Source organism: Saccopteryx bilineata, chromosome 2 (assembly GCF_036850765.1).
Source record: "Saccopteryx bilineata isolate mSacBil1 chromosome 2, mSacBil1_pri_phased_curated, whole genome shotgun sequence".
Classification (NCBI taxonomy): Eukaryota; Metazoa; Chordata; class Mammalia; order Chiroptera; family Emballonuridae; genus Saccopteryx; species Saccopteryx bilineata.
In genome coordinates this window covers 16,172,124-16,191,051 of record NC_089491.1, presented here as the reverse complement: position 1 = coordinate 16,191,051, position 18,928 = coordinate 16,172,124, and the positions used below count along the sequence as shown (strand labels likewise).

Genomic DNA, 18,928 nt, shown 5'->3' with positions numbered 1-18,928 from the left:
GAGAAGAAGAGAGGGAGAGAAAGGAGAGGGGGAAGGGTGGAGAAGCAGATGGGCACTTCTCCTTTGTGCCCTGGCCAGGAATCATATCTGGGACATCCACACACCAGGCTGATGCTCTACCACTGAGTCAACCAGTCATGGCCGAAGATTTGCAAATATTTAATGACCCCTCTATCCCTATAAGTCTGTGGTTCTGTGTCCACTCTCTTCTCCACTTTCCCTGGTAAATTAGCCATCTTTAAACCTAATAATGTATTTTGCATTAAAATATGTTTTGACTGACATTAACAGTGCTACTTCAACTTCCTTTAGTTAATATTTGTCTAGTATGTCTTTATCCATCCTTTAATTTTTAACCTTTCCTTTTATTTTTTAATAACTTATAAGGTGACTACCTCTGTCTTTTTAGTAATCAGTTTTGTCCAGTTACATTTATTGTGATTATCTGTGTGGTAAGTTTTGTTATTATATCTATGTGTCTGTCCAGTTATTTTAATAATTTTTTCTCCTTTTCTGATTTCTTTTCTTTTGTAAAGTTTCTCCCTATTTATTGAAAAGTTACATAAGCTATATCTGTTATTTTAGAGGTTAATCACTTCCCACCCTCTGACCATATGATATCTGCCCTCAGTCATTTATCACCATCTAGTGGATCCATATTATTCATTCTTTCCACAGAAAAGAGGATAGGAGAAAATGCTTGTCACTGAGATCATTTCATCAGCATAGAGAGCCGAACGGAGTATTCCATATTTAAAGTTATATTCTTGGTCTGGATACCCCAAAGCCACTTTCCTTCCATTGTGTCCATTTGTTGTGCTTCTCAATTTTTCTCCCACTTGGTGACATGCAATCCCTGTGCTACTATGATGTTAATCACTGAAGGGAGCCTTGCTGTTAGTATGACCTCTTCTTGGCCTCCTCTTTGAAGGGAGCAGATAAGCCAGGGTCTAGAAATTTCCAATGATCTTATTTGATAGCTAATTAATGGCCTTCTGTGGTTGCCATGGTAATGCCACGCTTTGCTGCCAGGCCTTATCCAAATGGGCATTCTGTTCACTCTTTTGCCTTAGCATCAGAATATTAATCAGACACCGTAGGTCCTTGGTTGCTGCATCCAATTGGTAAGACCCTAATTGAATTAAAATCTCAGTTGAAGGCCTCAGGCTTTTCTTCCTTCCTGCTTGTGGGGGAGGGCAATGGGGACCTTGTCATCAGCCGAAAGGGCCAGAATCAAACAGGAGACATCTGGAAATGCACAGAACTTTGGGTCCTTTTACAGCAAAGAATTTTTCTTTCACCTTTGAATAAATATTTTGATGTCTGAATCTTCCTCTCTCCTTGAAAATTTCTCTATTTCCCTGACCTTTTCAATGTATTCTCTTTGTAATATGAAGTGGAGTTAGTATTTTCAAGGTGACAGGAAGAGGCCTTTCTCTCTCTCTCTCTCTCTCTCTCTCTCTCTCTCTCACACACACACACACACACACACACACACACACACTCCCACGGTAACTTCTGGGGGAAGAACGCAGGCTGCAGGCCCTAACTGAACTGAATCGTGACAAGGATTAGGCAGCACGGCACCTCTGACGCTTGCCTAGCAATCTATAAATACTGTGCAAACAGAGGGTTACCAGCTGGTGACTCTGGGAGAGAGGGAGGAAGGGGAGGAGGAAGAGAGGCGAACAGAGAGATGATCAATCTTAAATTCACTCTTCAGCCCATAAAGATTAGGGGTGGTTTGTTCAGCTTCTGGAACTGAGCCACAATACCTCCTTGCTAGGCTCGCCTCCTTTCTCTAGCTCTTCACTGATCCTCAAGTCCACTGTGCATGTCTACGTCTTCTGCATTCTCTGTTTCTTGGCCCTCTGCTCCCTGCTCTTTTCCCAAGTCCTATTTTCAACACCCAGAATGCACTTGCCCGTGTGATGCTCTTACCGAGCCTATGAACAGAATGAATGAATCACTTCTTTGGGGGGGTTTCTCTCTGTATGCCTGGCCCCGTGATGTGTCTGGTATTATTGTTTACTTATTTTATTTATTTATTTATTTATTTTTTTGTATTTTTCTGAAGTTGGAAACAGGGAGGCAGTCAGACAGACTCCCGCATGTGCCCTACCGGGATCCACCTGGCATGCCCACCAGGGGGCGATGCTCTGCCCATCTGGGGCGTCACTCTGTTGCAACCAGAGCCACTCTAGTGCCTGAGGCAGAGGCCATGGAGCCATCCTCAGCGCCCAGGCCAACTTTGCTCCAACAGAGCCTTGGCTGCAGGAGGGGAGGAGAGAGACAGAGAGGAAGGAGAGGGGGAGGGGTGGAGAAGCAGATGGGCGCTTCTCCTGTGTGCCCTGGCTGGGAATCGAACCCGGGACTCCTGCACACCAGGCCGATGCTCTACCACTGGGCTAACAAGCCAGGGCTGTTTACTTTTTTTAAAATTGGTGCATATGTCTCTTTTCCTTTAGTCTGGGAATGACACAAAAGCACGGACCACTTCCTCACAAATCTCCATTTTTCTAATGCACCCCATTCATGGATGGCCTGGGTGTTGGAAACAAGTTTCGTGGTTTACCAACCTGCAAACTCTTATGCTTGATGAAGAGCTGCTATGTGCCCTCTTGGAATGAAGAAATTCCAACCTAAATGAACAGCGAAACCCTTCATAATCACAGGTCCAAAGAACTACATTAATATCAAGGACATGGTAAGCGGTAAAACTGGTTTAAAATGTATGCTAATTCATACTAAAAAAACAAAACCAAACCAGACCATTAACGTTGGAATTACCCCCTAGACACACAAATAAACTAGGTAATTCTTTTCCTCTTACACACTGCGGCCCTCACCTTCTTTCATCTTAAAATAAACTATATTGGGAATGGTGTTCCCTTTGAGTCACATTATCATAGACGCTGGTGACCTCCGAGATAGGGCTTTGTATTTTATCTAGGATAGCATCACTGTGAGGGAGAAATCCACATTCCCGAACTGGTACCAGTGGGTAGGAGGGATACAAAAGCAGGTCAAGGTAGGGGAGGACTATCTAATAATTAGATTTTTTTTTTTTTGTAACAAAAACTTGAATGAGCACTACTGCTCCCCTTCAGTGAAACAGGAATCCACAGAATGTGGAAGGTTAGAACTAATTAGTTTCTGTCCCTGAAACGGCCCAATCGGCCAACTGCAATCATCTCCCTAAGGTGGGACAGGGGACAGTTGTGTGGACAGAAGTGCAGACCACAGGTGATCGAGTCTCTCTCCCAGCCCTCCGAGGCGTGATCCTGTTCCTCTGCCAACCCAGGAACGAAGCTGCAGGTGCCCACAAGCGCCGCCAGCGGGTACTACCTGAGCAAAAGAGATAAACGCGGTGTTCCTGGAGACGGGGCGGGACCTGCCCAAACCCTCCTCAGGTGTGCTTTCAAATCCTTTTCCTTCTCGAGTCTCTCATTTCAGTTTGACCCCCACGTCCCACACAAGGCTTCTCACCTTCCATAGACGCCAAAGAAATGGCAGAGTTATTTTAATGTTTATGTGAGTATTCTGAGTGAATCAAAAATATAATTTTTAAATCCATCCTTAGGGAAGTCAGTTTGGCAGACCGATGCAATATTTATACCTACCCCCATATTTTTTCATTTTGGTTATTGATTTTTATTCAAATTAAAATTTAATATGTGAAGCAAGTCTTGGAAATCTGACATTTCTTTTCAGAGAAAGTAGGTGAAAAGAGTTTCTTGATTAAAAGACCAAAAAAAAAAAAAAACCTATCAAAACTACCTGGGACTGAAATCTGCTCTGTCCCACGGCAGTTTGTTTGGAAGAGAAAACACAAACGTGACAGGGTGGTTCAGGAGGGGGCTGACGAGGGACCCCAGTCCTCGTTCCGCCCCGAACTGGATAGCCAGGGCCGTGCCTTTCTCTCTGTGTCTATTTCCCAAACTCCATCGTGGAATTCGCCCCGCTGGTATCTAAGGTCGTTATTATTTTAAAACAGTATGTGACTATGTGAGTGCCTCTCTCCCCAGCCCTATCAGTGGCCTGGCTTCTGTGAGATTCAGTCTATTAGACATGAAAGAGGCTAGGCGGGCAAGACAGCACTGCCCTGGCATCCCCGCCCCTGTGTGCAAATGAGTCGAAAGAACCACAAAGAAATTAAAACATCAAGAGGGAAGAAACCGTTAACCGAAGAAATATCTTCTTTATCTGTGTCCATTTCCTCCCACAAGGAAAAATGGCAGTGTCGGTTGTACATTACATATTTCCCTCTCTCTCTCTCTTCAGTGTTTCATCTTAGCACCTGCACAGCAGAGACCTTTACAATTCATTGCATATGCTCTCCCCCTCCTCCCCCTCCAAACAGCACCTGAGGCCTAAGAAGTCACTCCCTCCAAGCTCCTCCAAAGGCTGAGACCCTTGTCCATGACAGAGTATAGAAATAACAAACATGCCCCACGCTTTTTATACAGTTGCTAGAATGGTTTTTGTTTCTGGATTTTGTTTGTTTGTTTGTTTCTAACAAATGAAGATTTTTTTTTCCTCCTTTTCTTTGAATATTAATTACACTTTACAAATTTTTTTTTATTGATTTTGCTTTGTTTGGTCCTCTTATGTTTGTACAACAAAAGGGAAAGTCGGTGGCCAGTAGTCCCAGGCTAACAGAGTTTGGTTGTCATCTGGTCCGACTGTTTGAGGATCTCGGTGTTGTAGAGGTCCAAGGCGTGGTTCACCCTGATGATCTCGCTGTTGGTCAGTTTCAGGCGGTGTTTCAGCATACAGGAGAACAAGTCCAGCTGGGGTTTCCCCGGGGCCACAGGGGGGGCCAGGCGGTTAATTCGGTCCCGTATATCCAACAAGAGCAGCATGACGGACGAGGAGGAGTAGAACTGGCCTCCCTGCGTATAGGACTGGTTGACCTGCTGCACGGCGCTGCGCAGGAGGTCGGCGTTGAACCTCAGGCTGTAGCCGAACACCTGCACGTCCGAGATCTTGATGTAGAACTGCCGCTTGTTGGGGTCGGACAGGTCCACGGGGCCCTGGCCGGTCTCGTTCCGCATGACGGTGGCGAGCCGAGTCCGACTGCGTAGGTAGATGTGGACCGTCTCGAAGAAGGTTTTCCACCGATTGCCTAGCAGGAGAGTCCAGTTGTAGCACTGGCTGTTCTGGAGGCGGACCTTCTCCCAGCGCGGGTAGCCAAACTCCCCGAAGGGCATGTTCCAGCCCTCCGAGTGGCTCCCGCTGAAGGGGTTGACGTAGACGAAGAACATGGGGTCCAGGCTGCTGTTGCGCATCTGGCAGATGCGCATGGACATGCCGATCACCATGTGGATGAAGTCCATGCGGTTCTTGTTGCTCTTGAGAGTGAGGGACATGCGCTTGCGCCACCGGGGGTCAAAGAAGGTGTCGAGGCGGATCTCGTTGCTGACGAAGGTGGTGTGCACGTAGAGGCGCGAGTCCATCTTCTGCAGCAGGTACTTCAGCTCCAGGTCCTGGAAGTCCAGGTCGGTCTCGAAGCTGATGAACTGCTCGCTCCGCTCCGAGTCCACGTTCTGCGGCTCACAGCGGCCTCGGTACAGCTTGTAGCCCTTGTTGCAGGAGCCGCAGAGCGAGATGTTGGCCAGGCTGCACATGGCGCAGCTGTTGTTCCCGCCTATGATGCAGGGGATGGGGCGCTGGCACAGCGTGGTGCTCCCGTGGCACACGCAGCTCCTCTGGCTCTCCAGGAAGGTTCCCCAAAACCCGTTCTCATTGCAGTAGAGAAGCGACTGGACCCTTGCCAGCCACTGCTGAATTGTCCTGGGGGGGCAGAGGGAAAATGGAGAGTGTTAACCACCGTGGGCAGTCGGTGAGTGACGGTCATCCAACTGATAATGCACAAGTAGCCACCCAAAGAATGAAAGGACTGGGTAGAACAATTATAATAGAAAGGGCTCTGATCCTGGTGGGATAGTAGATCAGGGCATTCATTGTCCAGAAGCTCAGAGGTTGCCGGTTCGATTCCCAGTCCGGGCACATACAGGAACAGATTAATGTCTCCCCGCCTCTTCCTTTGTATCTCCCTTCCCCTCTCTAAAATTAATAAATTTAAAAAAGAGAAAGGGCTCTGAATATAAATTATGAGCATGACATGGTTAGTTCTTGTAGAATCACAGGCCAGCTATATGACATTGTCACTTCCCACCTGTATGCTCAGCATCCTCACCTGTCAAGTCAAGGGGTTGGAGTACCTGTTGTTTGGGGGTCCTTCTAACTCTACAAACCTATTACACGTTAGCCCCAAATAAGTGCAATTTGGGAAATTCAGGCATCTAAACTCAAACACCCCTGCTGGATGACTACAGAGTGTGAAAAAACAAAATCAGCAACAGAAAGGAACTTGAGCCTGCGCCAGGTGTTGGAGCTCTCCACACGGATTCTCCCGTGGGGTTATATAACATGCGACCCCAACAAAAACAAATTCGATTTGCTATCACTCGAGAGATGGGGTGGTGCTTCCACATGGATGATCTTACATGGTCCTGAGAGCACCTTTTCAAAACATGTAAAAAAAAAAAAAAAAAAAAAGATGTTATTACTCCCATTCTTCCAGCAATCCCAATTCTCAATTCAGAGGAATTTCTGTCACAACATGTATCTCTAGGTCTCCCTCCCCACTGCCCCGTGACACTTTGTAAACGGGAGTCAAGCCTGTCCCCAGATTCCGGCCACTGAAACATCCCAGGTCGGAGAGCTGCCCCGTCAGATGAGCAGTGACAGGATAGGTAAAGCTGCATCAGGCAGTCGGCTTAGCGGCCTCTCGTCCTTCCCCGTCTCCGTGCAAGCCACCTCTTGGCTGTCTTCTTGCTAGTAATACCACCTGACGTGTGTCTCACGCTTCTTACCCTGCACAGGGCACAGTCGCTCCCATTCTCTCAAGTGAGCCTCACAACACCACCCTGAAAATAGCTTGGGACCTGAGGTCGGCCAGAGATTGCTTGGAATCCTGGCTCCTGCGCAGAGGAGCTGAGGCGATGCTGGGCAGTTCCCTCACCTCCCTAACCGCCCCTCCCAGGCAGGGCTGCTGGGAGGAGTATGGGAATTTTTGTGTGACAGCTTAGCTCCAAACTCGGTAGGTATTAAGGGCTCAATAAAAGTTAGCTCTCGTTATTCCTGCAAAGGGACCATCAGCCCCATTTATGGACGTGCCAGTAAGAAGCTTAGAGGTGAAATGATGGACTAAAAGCCACACGGTGAGTGAGCAGAGATGCCTCCTGGCCTGTAGCTGTGACTTTTTTTCATTAAAATGTCAAGCAAAAGTCAAGAAAGCCCTTCTCAAGTGCTGTGGTGATGGGCTGTGGTGATGATCCCCGCTTGAAGAAGCGGGAAACAGAGGCCCTCTTGCATTGTACTGCCCGTGGTAGGAAGGGTTAGCAATCATCTAGCCTGTCATTTCCATAGTCAAGCCACAAGGGCCAACCCCAAGAACCGCAGGGAGGGCAGTTGAGCCTACTGTTGAATGGTGTGTGTGTTGGCCCAAGGAGAACTGAGTTCAAAGCTCAGTTCTGTAGGCAGTAACAAGTCATTCGTGTCTTTAAGCCCCAGTGTCTGTACCTGAAATGAGAATAATAAAAGCTCATCTTATGCCGTGGGTGAGAGGATTGAATGAGATAATATATTTAAAGCACAGAGCCCGGCATAGAGCAATTATTGGGAAGGTAATAATCATAAGTACTCTTATCCCGGGGAATAAGCTATTCCTTTGAAGGTATTGAGACACTCTTGGGGATTTCACTATCTCTCTGGAGTTGGAGGGAAACCATTCTGTCGTACAGGACATTTGAAAATGGATACTGTTGAAATGGCTTCCCAGGATGCTCTGCTTTGAAGGAGTTGCTTATCAGCTGGGAGAAAATGGAGGAATAATTAGTGCGCTCCTTGAAATTGCTCTGCCTTTTAAATCCTCGGAACCATACGGCCCCTGGCAATAAAACCTCCCTCACAACACTCAAAACACTGTATTGAAACAGCTAGTTTTCTTGTCGGTCCCTCCCCCCAAGGCTGTAAGGCCTGAGAGGGGGGGACCCCTCCTTCCCTGCGTATCTAGCCCAGAGGGTGACTCCCTCTTAGTGTTTGCCGAGTGAATGCAGAAACCAAATTAATATTTTTTTTCTTCCTATTTTTCTTTAAGAAAATCCAACTTCTCTTCTCCCCTCTGGACTGCAGTATTAGTTTTAGATCTCGCCCGCCCACACAGCTCACCCACCCCCCTACCCCCAGCCCCAGTCTCTGCTGCGTGAGCCCAACCCTATCGCGCGCAGCCTGGAGAACAGCAGCAGGCCCAGCCTTCGGGAGACGAGACGACGCTGGAATGAGAATGAGCTGCAGTCTCCCACCTCCCAGACCAGAACATTGACTGGGTATTGGCTGCGAGTCATCGGATAGTTCCGTGAGCTGCAGGGATGAGCTGCAGGGACCCGCCGCACGTCTCCGATTGCAGGGTTCCATCTGACGAGAGCGTCATTTCAAAATGCCTCTTTCAAATGGCCCACACTTGCCCCTGTCAGTCCCTCTCCAAGTGACAGGACAGTACCCCATTTAGAGCTCCTCTGTCCCCATCTGCGAGGCATCCTCTAACCCCGCAGAGCACCCCCTTTCTCGTGTCTCATCATTGAGGTCCTTTGTCAGAACCGCCCCCTCACCGCCCCCCGCGCCCAGAATCAATGCTTCATTGTGGCTGAACTCTCAGCATCCTTGGTGGGAGGGAACGAAAAGATGCGAGTTCCTGGTCAGGCTGCACCGAGCAAAGGGGCCGGCGGCACATTAGGATTCCAGCCCTGTCGAGCGGGAGGCCCTGGGGACAGAGGCCCTCTGAGGCGCCTTAGCGAGCTGCGTGGCACCTGCATCTCCTGACCTCAGAATAATCATGAGGTTGTGGGCTGTATCAATGAAGGCATTAATGATAGAGCGGGAGCACTTAGCACGAGGGGGCTGGGAGCGATGCCGGGGAGGGAGGGAGGCGTGCAGGGAGAGGGGTGTGGCCTGGGGAAGGGTGAGCGGACAGGAGGAGAGGAGGTGGCCTTGGAGCCGGTGGGGGAAACGAAGGAGCCCAGGCTAGAGGGGCAGACAGGGCAGTGCAGGAGGCACCTGGAGAGGGACAGGGAGAAGTGACCCAGCGACATCGACAGGGGCAGGACAGAAGCAAAGAGATGCAGCCGCACCCCCACTGGCATAACTCACGGACGGGGGGAATGTGGGCCCCGGCTGGGCCATTTGGAGGGCAAGTCGTCCTTTCCTCACGAGGCGGGGGGAGGGGGCAGGGGGGCAGCAATGTGACCATAGAGTCCTGATGCCCCAGGTCAGTGAACTTTCCTCTGCTTTTCAATAATTTTGGGAAGAGTAAAACCAGAAATACAAGCTCGTTCCAGTTCGAGATGTGTCGGTTCTTAACAAGCAACTTCCAACAATGAGGAACCCACCTGGATCCAATACATCTCCTACACCTTCTCTATCTGCGGCCCCTCTAGGTAGTGATCACTGATATTCGGAGACCCTGCAATGCTCAGCGGAAGGCAGCACCCTACACTGGCCCCGGCACTCAGTGGCGTGCCACTACTGAGCGTCACTGTGTACCAGGCGTGCTGCAGGCTCTCCCCCAGCGGCAGGACCGCCGCCTGCATCACCGAGGAGGCAGCGAGACCTGGCGAAGGGACATGACTTGTCTCAGATCACAGAGTTACTCCACCTTCTGATCCCAAGGCCTCCACCTCCAGCACAGGCGACTCTCCACGACAGACCATGATGTGGAAGGATCACGATGAGGCAAGCAAGAAGTAAGCAGGACACGGAAAGAGAAGTGGAAGGAATGCAAACATACTGAAAGTGTGAGCGTGCGAAGGGCTTATTATCACGCCCCTCGCTTCCTCCAGACCTGCCAAGATCCCTCTTCTCCACTCACAGATAATTGGAGCTCACAGCAAGTGCATGGGGGGAGGCTGGGGACCAGGGCCAGGAGGGGCTGCGCTCTATAAATACCATTTCCCAGGCTAGCTGGTGACAGCCTGCCTCAACCCTGGCAACAGGGGAGCGGCTTACCAGCCCGGCTGGAGGGAGGGCTCTCGCCAGCAGCTCACACAGCCACCCTGCAAGGCAGGCGGTTCGAGGCAGTGAGGACCGAGTTTTAAAATGCTCTTCTGTGTCCCTGGGGACACAGAGCATCTTCCGTTTGCTGTCAGAGCTGAACTCCAGTACATCTAAATCAGTATCTTCCTGTTGACTGGGATCTCAATTCATTCTGATGGGGGGGGGGGGGAGGAGAGAGGAAGGGCGGGCAGGAAGAGGCACTTGTATTTCTAAACCGGACCGGTAGGCACCCACCGAGACTCGCATGAAGCAGCCTGGGTCATAGAAGCCTAAGACCCAGAAGCAGCCCTGGAGATGGTCCGCCCACCGTCCTCGCGTAGACTTGCGCTTGGACACTAGGATGCTTTGGTGGGGAAAGCCACGTTTCTCGAATGCTTTCTCCGCTGTGGTAGCACCCCCCCCCCCATCAAGCCCAGGAGCAAGGACTCCCTGGAGATTTCCATTTGACTGATGTGGCTTTGAAGGCCAGAGAGGGACAGTGCCCTTCCCATGGTCACGCCCTTCCCATGGTCACGCCCTTCCCATGCTCCCTCCGTTTGCCCAAACCCTGCCTGGAGGACAAGTGAAGCCCCGGGCCATGGAGACACCCCCTCTGCTTGCCTGCAGGCCCTGCCTCTGCCTCAGCCCGGATTTTCTAGCAGCATGACAGGTCTCCCGGTGACACAGTGTGGAGTCGCTCGTCACTGGAGGACGACGAGGGAGGCTCTGCCACCCAGGGCTTCCCATCAGCGCTTTCAAAGGCACACGCCTCCCTCCCAGAGCCACCTGGGTGGGGAGCCTAGGCTGGGAATCCTAATTCAAGCAAACTCCCTGCTGATTTTAATTGGAGGTTTTGCCTAAGACAGAAATGCAGTGTGGGCCAGTGGCATTTTAGGGAAGATCACAGGATCGGGTGCCAAGGAGGTTGGGGCAGGGGGTGGGGGCGATTTAAGCTAAAATAGAAAACTCTAATCCATAATTCCCGTTTGCCTACCAGGAGTGTTTATTTGAAAGTGGAGAGGAAATGAAAAAAAAAATTGGCGTTCTGAATTATTCTTTTTTTTTTTTTTATGCCCTCTGCTTCATCCTTGCCATTTCTTTGGCATTGTCATGGGTGTCTGAGTGAGACTCCATGAAGTGTATGTACACTCTGTAGACTTTAGACTAGACTGGGAAGACCAACAGCAGTTTGGGGGTTATGATGATGCACTGTTTCTCTGGTTGTGCCGTGTGTGTGTGTGTGTGTGTGTGTGTGTGTGTGTGTGTGTTCGCGCGCGCGCATGTGTGTTAAAGAAATGGTGCTGATAAGAGATGAACACATCTATGGGGTCCAAATGCTTGGGGCTCAGCTGAAAGCAACCATGGTTTCAGGATAAACTAGCATGAATTATAACTGGCCGTCAGACCCACTCTGTGCTCATCATTGCTCCCAGAAAAGTATGGAGCTTTGGAACCAGCCCCTCTTGAGTTTCTATTATTGCCTTAACAACCTGCTTTCCCCTCTTCCCAGGTCTTCACATGATGTCAGAGCCGCATTGAACGGCTCATAGCAATAAGGCAGGAAAGACCGCAAGAAGAGTTCTGTGGTCCCCAGCCACATCGAAGGTACTTCCCAGTTTGGCTTTGTGGAGGCATCTGGTCTTGTCTGCAAGAGGACAGAGGCAAAGGGTAGAGGGAGGAGTAGGGATAAGAGCAAGTAAAAATCCAGTAGGGGACTCTTTCAAATTAGGTTGTCTGGAGCTTAATTGGGGAGGATTATGAAACAATTCTTGCAATTATTCAGTTCTGTGTCTGCAAGAAGGTGACAGGCAACGTCAGCTACATATTCAAATTCAGCATTTTGCTTTGGGGCATGGATGTGCTGGAGAGAGGCTCCAGGTGGAGGACTGTCAGAGTGGCTCATCCTTCCTGGGCGGGACACAGGCAGGAGAGTAAGAGGCTCAGACCTCAAGGCTAGAAAGTAAAAAGGGGGCTAACACTGAAGTATGATAATGGCCTTCTAGATCAATGATCTGGGCAGTGAGGTGGGGTGAGCACAGGTGTGGGAGTCGGTTAAGGACATGTTAGACCCCATCCTACCACGATTTGGCCTTGGATATTTGACCTTGCTGTTTGACCTTGGGGAAGTCACTTCACCTCTTTGATCCTCAGTGTTTTCATCTGTCACATGGGGATTTGCCTACCTTACCCTTTGTCTTCAGAACTAGAATTGATTGTACAAAGCTTCTGGGAGGTTTGTGGGAAGGGAGGTTAAGAATGACCATTATTATTGTTACTGAGGGCAAAGAATACTTTGTTTTATAAATGTCTCAGATAAAAATATTTCTCGCCCTTACTGGAAAGCCAGGTTGATTACAGCTTAATATTCTCATCCCACCGCCACTCACCCTCCACAGTGTATAATGAAAGCTGTCACCGTGGGGCTTGACGGAAGACCTCGAGACGTGGGCTTCAGAGTCAGAAAGAACTGGGTATTGAATCATAGCTCTGCTCCTCACTTCTTAACCTTGAGCTAATCGCTTGTCCTTTCTAAGGTTCAGTTCTCTCAACTACGGAACAGAATAACAGTACAGTACATGCAGGCTTGTGTTGAGAATCAGATAAGACATTTAAAGCTTACAACCTATGGTAGGAGCACAGTGTCTCTCATAAAAATAAACTACTGTGCTCCTCTTGAGCTCACCTGGAAAACGTTCCCTTTGAAACGGGTAATTATAGATTAAAAAACCCGGGGAGATAGTGCAATAAATGTTACTGAGTCAGTTGAATATTGATATTAAAGCAACAGCAACAACAAAACCTCTGCTTGACACTTGCTCTCTTCTGTACCCCCAAATCCTTAATAGGTGGATTACAGATCTAAAGATAAAAAGTAAATAATAAAAACAGTACCAGCAGCAGCAAAACAGCTTTTAGAAGAAAACATAGGGGAACATCCTTATGAGACTGGAGGAGGCAAAGATTTCTTTTTAATTTTATTTTTTTATTATTATTTTTTTTCAGTGAGAGGAGGGTAGGCAGAGAGAGACTTCTGCATGCGCCCTGACTGGGATCCACCCAGCAAGCCTACTAGGGGGCAATGCTCTGCCCATCTGGGGACCTTGCACTGTTGCAACTGGAGCAATTTTTTTAGCACCTGAGGCAGAGGCCATGGAGCCATCCTCAGTGCTCGGGGCCAACTAGCTCTAATCAAGCCTTGGCTGCAGGAAGGTAGGAGAAGAGAGAGAGAGAGAAGTAAGAGGGGGAGGGGGAGAGAAGCAGATGGGCGCTTCTCCTGTGTGCCCTGACTGGGAATCAAACCCAGTACATTCACACACTGGGCCGACACTCTACTGCTGAGCCAACTGGCCAGGACTGGCAAAGGTTTCTTAACATGGCTCACCATAAAGGGAAAAAATTGATTAATAGGGATATATTAAGATTAAAACATATCCATCAAAGATACCATTCAAAAAGTGAAAAGGCAACCCTTAATTAGAGAATGCATTTGCAATACCTCTAGAAAATCAAAACCTGTATTTATTTGTAATACACAAATAACTCCTGCACTGATTGGATGCTGGGGCTAGTCAAGGCATTGTATGCTGCCTGAGGTTTGCCACTTCTTTCTGGGTCTCTTTAAACCACAGCAGATGCAGTTATCACAATTTATATTTGTCTTGAGAAGGTTCTCACCGAATTATTTAATAAATGAAATTTGTTCCAGAAAAAGAAAAAATAACCTATAAGTCAGTAAGAAAAACTCAGATAACCAAAAGGGAAAATAGGTAAATGAACAGGCACTTCATAAAAGATAATATTCAAAAGGCCAATAAGCACATGAAACTCCACTTCGTTAGTCATCAGGACAGCACCAGTTAAAAATGCAATGTGATAATATCACAGCAGGATGGCTCACAGCGAATGAAAATAGAAAAAGATGGGAAACAGGATCAGCCAGAATGTTTCTAGCAGCAGAGAAAACTGGTTCAGCAACGTTCCAGGAAAACTTACTTTCCAGAAGTACCTACTAAAGAATTTACAAAGCTGAACCTATACATACTCCATGTCCCAGCAATTCCGCTCCAAGTATGTGCCCAACAAAAATGCATGGAGGGAGGGGAGTCACCCAAAGACATGTAAGACGACTGCATCATTCATCACAGCCTCACAGTGGAGCCTATGCAAGTGGCCGTCAGCAGTACAATAGACTTCTACACAGAAAACAATATTCTTGAGAATAAACGAGCCCAACCCACACAAAACTGCATGGAGGGATTGCCTAGAAGAATAATAAGGTGAATGAAGTCAGACACAAAAGAGCACATGCTGTATAAAAAGAAGCAACCCTGAACCACAGTGAGGTAACAGTGAGAGGAGTCCCCTAGGGCAGAAGGCTCCCAGTGCCCAGAACAGGACACATGATGTTTCTGTGGTGCTGATAACGCCTGACTTTTTAAAATCTGGCTGCTGCTAGTTACATGTGTGAATCCTTTTTGTGCTATTTGTTGCTGAATACTTGTGATGTTTTCACTGTCTATATATCTGTAATACTCTCATAAAACACTTACTTCCAAAATACTGTCCTTTAAGACAAGCAGAATAATATTACTAAATTATTGCAGCATTACTAAAAATGTAGCAATACTGTACATTTTTTTTTGTATTTTTCTGAAGTTGGAAACGGGGAGGCAGTCAGACAGACTCCTGCATGCACCCTACTGGATCCACCTGACACGCCCACCAGGGGGCGATGCTCTGCCCATCTGGGGTGTTGCTCTGCTGCAACCAGGGCCATTCTAGCACCTGAGGCAGAGGCCATAGAGCCATCTTCAGCGCCCAGGCCAACTTTGCTCCAATGGAGCCTTGGCTGCGGGAGGGGAAGAGAGAGACAGAGAGGAAGGGGAGGGGGAGGGGTGGAGAAGCAGATGGGCGCCTCTCCTGTGTGCCCTGGCCTGGAATCGAACCCAGGACTCCTGCATGCCAGGCCAACGCTCTACCACTGAGCCAACCGGCCAGGGCCGATACTGTACATTTTTATATCACTTTTAAATTTTCTACATACAGCTCTTCTGTGTGGTTCTCTAATTTTGATCTTCACAAGTTTTTGGTGTCAGGGGACGGGTGGAGAGGGTAACCTGAATCCCATTTAAATGATAGGAGAAAGGAGGCTCGGAGAGCAGGCATTACACATACTGAGGGTCACCGGCGACTTGCCACACCACTGGGACTGTCAGTCACCCAGTGTGAGTTCGCTGGCCCGGTGGAGCTGGGTGGGCTGGGAGGTCGCTCAGAGGAAAAAATGAGGGAGCTGAAGAACCCAGTTCTATTTCTGACTCAGTGCTCTGAGCCTCCAGATCCTATTCTGAACAGGAAGCCACTTTTGAGCTCCAGGGAAGGAAAAAGAAAGAAACCCTGAAAACAACAAAAAGGGTCCGGAGATGCTTATTTTCCTGCCTCGCGTCGGCCGAGTGAGCCAGTTGTCCCCTCGCTAGCAGCGCAGAACGACACCAGGGATGGGAACAGAGATTGGCCAAGTGTGGCACTGCACAAACCCCGCACGTCACTCCTGGCGAAGCTCAGCTGCTGGCCTCCCCCAAACCCCATCAGGTGTCACACCCTTGGTGTCAGCCTCACCCATTGTCTTCTCTTTACCCCCATCGATATAAAAGAGCTGCCAAAGATATTCGCAGATAAAAGCTTCATTGGCCTTTGGTTGGGAAGGCACCTGTAAGCCTCTGTGACTGACAGCCAGCTGCTCCCCAGTAGCCTGGGGCTGGCTGTGGGTTCATTCCTCTTTTCTTCAGTAGGACAATTTAATACACACTTAAAATAAGTCTTTGTCACCAAATTGCCACCCTCCCTTTCCATCTCCCCTGCCCCCACTCCCAAATCATTACATCAGAGACTATCACAGTAGCAATTTACTCCAGGGGAAGCTGGGTTGAGGAGCTGAATGATACTTAGACAAAGCCTGGTCCATGGGGAGCAGCCCAGACAGGTTATGTGACTTGCTCAAGGTCACACAGGTAGTACCTGGAAGCCCAGAACCAGGACCTTCCTCCTGGGAAAGGCCACACCTGTAGATACTTTAATTTTCCCTAGCCTCTTTGAAAAGGACTGGCATTTTACGTGGGTGACTATGTATTGGGAAAAGGAAATGTTCACAGTCTCCAAGGATGACTGGACACTCACCCTGAATTGAGACTAATTCCAAGAGATACAAAATGCCACTGTGGTCCGCTCATCAGAATGGAAGGTTGGGTGGTCCGGCAGTGGATGGAGTGTGAGCTTGGGTCCCTCTCACCGTGTCAGAATGGAAGGTTGGGGCAGTCAGGCAGTGGATGGAGCTTGAGCTTGGGTTCCTCTGACCGTGTCAGAATGGAAGGTTGGGGCGGTCAGGCAGTGGATGGAGCTTGAGCTTGGGTTCCTCTGACCGTGTCAGAATGGAAGGTTGGGGCGGTCAGGCAGTGGATGGAGTGTGAGCTTGGGTTCCTCTGACCGTGTCAGAATGGAAGGTTGGGGCGGTCAGGCAGTGGATGGAGTGTGAGCTTGTGTTCCTCTCACTGTGTCAGAATGGAAGGTTGGGGCGGTCCGGCAGTGGGTGGAGTTTAAGCTTGGGTCCCTCTCACCGTGTCAGAATGGAAGGTTGGGGCAATCAGGCAGTGGATGGAGTTTGAGCTTGGGTCCCTCTCTCCGTGTCAGAATGGAAGGTTGGGGCGGTCAGGCAGTGGATGGAGTGTGAGCTTGGGTCCCTCTCACCATGTCAGAATGGAAGGTTGGGGCGGTCGGGCAGTGGATGGAGTTTGAGCTTGGGTCCCTCTCACCGTGGGTCTGGGGCTTGCTTCCTGTAGTCATTTCCCCGGTTCCACAATGCACACTTGGAATTATTTCATAGTGGGAATACTTAGCAACTGGCAGAATCATCTTCCTTCCTACTTCCGGTACCCACACTATACATATACCCACCAAATAATAAAAGAACATTCTGGAACATTCTGTCCCATTAACTAGCTTCCAAGAAAAGAAAACAACAAAACATGCACTTAGGTGGGAGCATGTAGCAAGGGGGCTGCACCTGCAGGTAAATCCAGTAAACGACAATCTGGTTCTACGGGCCAATTTTATATTACAAAATGCCTCCTCACAGGGCCTCTGAAAAGTTCCCTCCGTACTAAAGCGTATTATAATGGAAAAAATAAATGAGTGAAAACCCCACAATGTATGGCGGGTAGGCACAGATCCTCTGACATGCCGCCCTTAGACGTGAGGGCTGTATTCCCTCCCCTCGAATCTGGGAGATTCTACCACCGCTCTGGCCATTACAAAAAAGCAGTCATGATTCATGCAGTTCATGACTCGGGTCTCAAGAGACTAGCAGCTCCCACCCGCTGTCTCTTGGAAAACTCCCTCTTGGAGCTCCGGGACCACTTACAAGCAACCTTGATGCCCTTGCTGGAGTGACCACTTTAGAAAGACCCAGAAGTGGGGGACTGGCTGAGCCCAGTCTTCTGCCATCTCTATGAAGGCACCAGTCATGTGAGTGAAGCTTTTTTGGAACCTCCAGCCCAGCCCAGCTGCCAGCTGAATTTCAATGAGCGCCTTCAGTCAACTCCACGTGCAACAAAGACTTGCCCAGCCAATCCTGGCACACATTCCTGACCCACAGACTATGAGCATAATATAATGATTGCTGCTTAAAACCTCTACGTCTGGGTCAATTTGTTATACAGCAATAGATATTCAAACTACTGTATACCACCAGCCCCACAGAAAACTCGGGATAGCTCTTCCCTATTCCATTACTACCAAGCTACAGTACTGTACCCGGCAGAATTCTACAAACAATCCCTTCTTCTCCAAGACTCCAGGCTCTGATCCCCAGGACCTGTGAGTATGATATCACTTTCAGGATTGTGTCCTCTTACATGGCACTGCTGGCCTAAAGACAGGGAGCTTATTGAAGAAGACCGACTCTAATCGGATGTGTCCCGCGAAAAGCAGCGAGTTTTCCATGGCTGCCACAAACAGAGAACTCCGAGAGATCAAGCATGAGAGGGACTCGCTGCATCTCTGTTCCTTTGAAGATGGAGGGGCACGTGTGCGGGGACTGGAGAATGGCCTCTAGGAGCTAAGGGTCACCTGTGGCCCACAACCAGCAAGGAACAGGTGGCCTCAGTCCTGCAACTACAAGGAAGTGACTCCTGAGGACACCCTGAATGGGCGGGGCAGTGGGTTCTTCCCTGGAACCTCAACATCCTGATTTCTGCCCGGGACACGGAAGCGAGCAGTCCGGCTACACCACACCCAGGCTCCTGACACGTGGAAACGCTGCGACTATGAAGGCAGGTTTCTTTAAGCTTCTACATCCATGGTGGTGCACCATGTGTTACATAGTAATAGAAAACTAATACAGTTACTCTGGCCAAAACACTCCCCCACTCTGTTTCACTTTACTCTTTAATGAAATGACAGGAATAGATTAGATGATTGTTTAGCTTCCCTGACTGCTGTGACATTTTATGATTTTGTAATTTTAGGTTATTTAACCCTTCTGAGCCTTACATTCCTGAGGTAAAGCATGGGTGCAGGGCTCGTCTAGAGCCAATGTTACCTTAGCTGCTGAATTTTCACCCCTCTGTGAACAGAGATACCCCTAGTATTGTTCTTCACTCTACCACCACCCCTTGCATAATGCCTGGAACTTAAAAGCCAACAACTAAATACTTGTTGAACGAAACAATAAATGGATGAAGATTCTGTAAAAACATTCCTGGAAAAGTTCTTTGACAGGAACAAAGAACGGTGCCTATGAAGGGCAGCAGCAGAGGGCCGGCCATTAATTATCCTG

The 18,928-nt window shown here is 48.9% G+C and overlaps 1 protein-coding gene across 1 annotated transcript in view; it reads right to left on the bottom strand.

Annotated features, from left to right (window-relative positions):
- Positions 1–4,495: 4,495 nt before the first annotated feature.
- Positions 4,496–18,928, bottom strand: part of BRINP1 (BMP/retinoic acid inducible neural specific 1) — a 185,606-nt gene continuing 171,173 nt past the window's right edge. Inside the window, exon 8 of the mRNA XM_066256381.1 lies at positions 4,496–5,796. Within this exon, the coding sequence (XP_066112478.1) occupies positions 4,656–5,796 (1,141 nt within the window). The 3' untranslated portion in view covers positions 4,496–4,655. The remainder of the gene's footprint in view (positions 5,797–18,928) is intronic.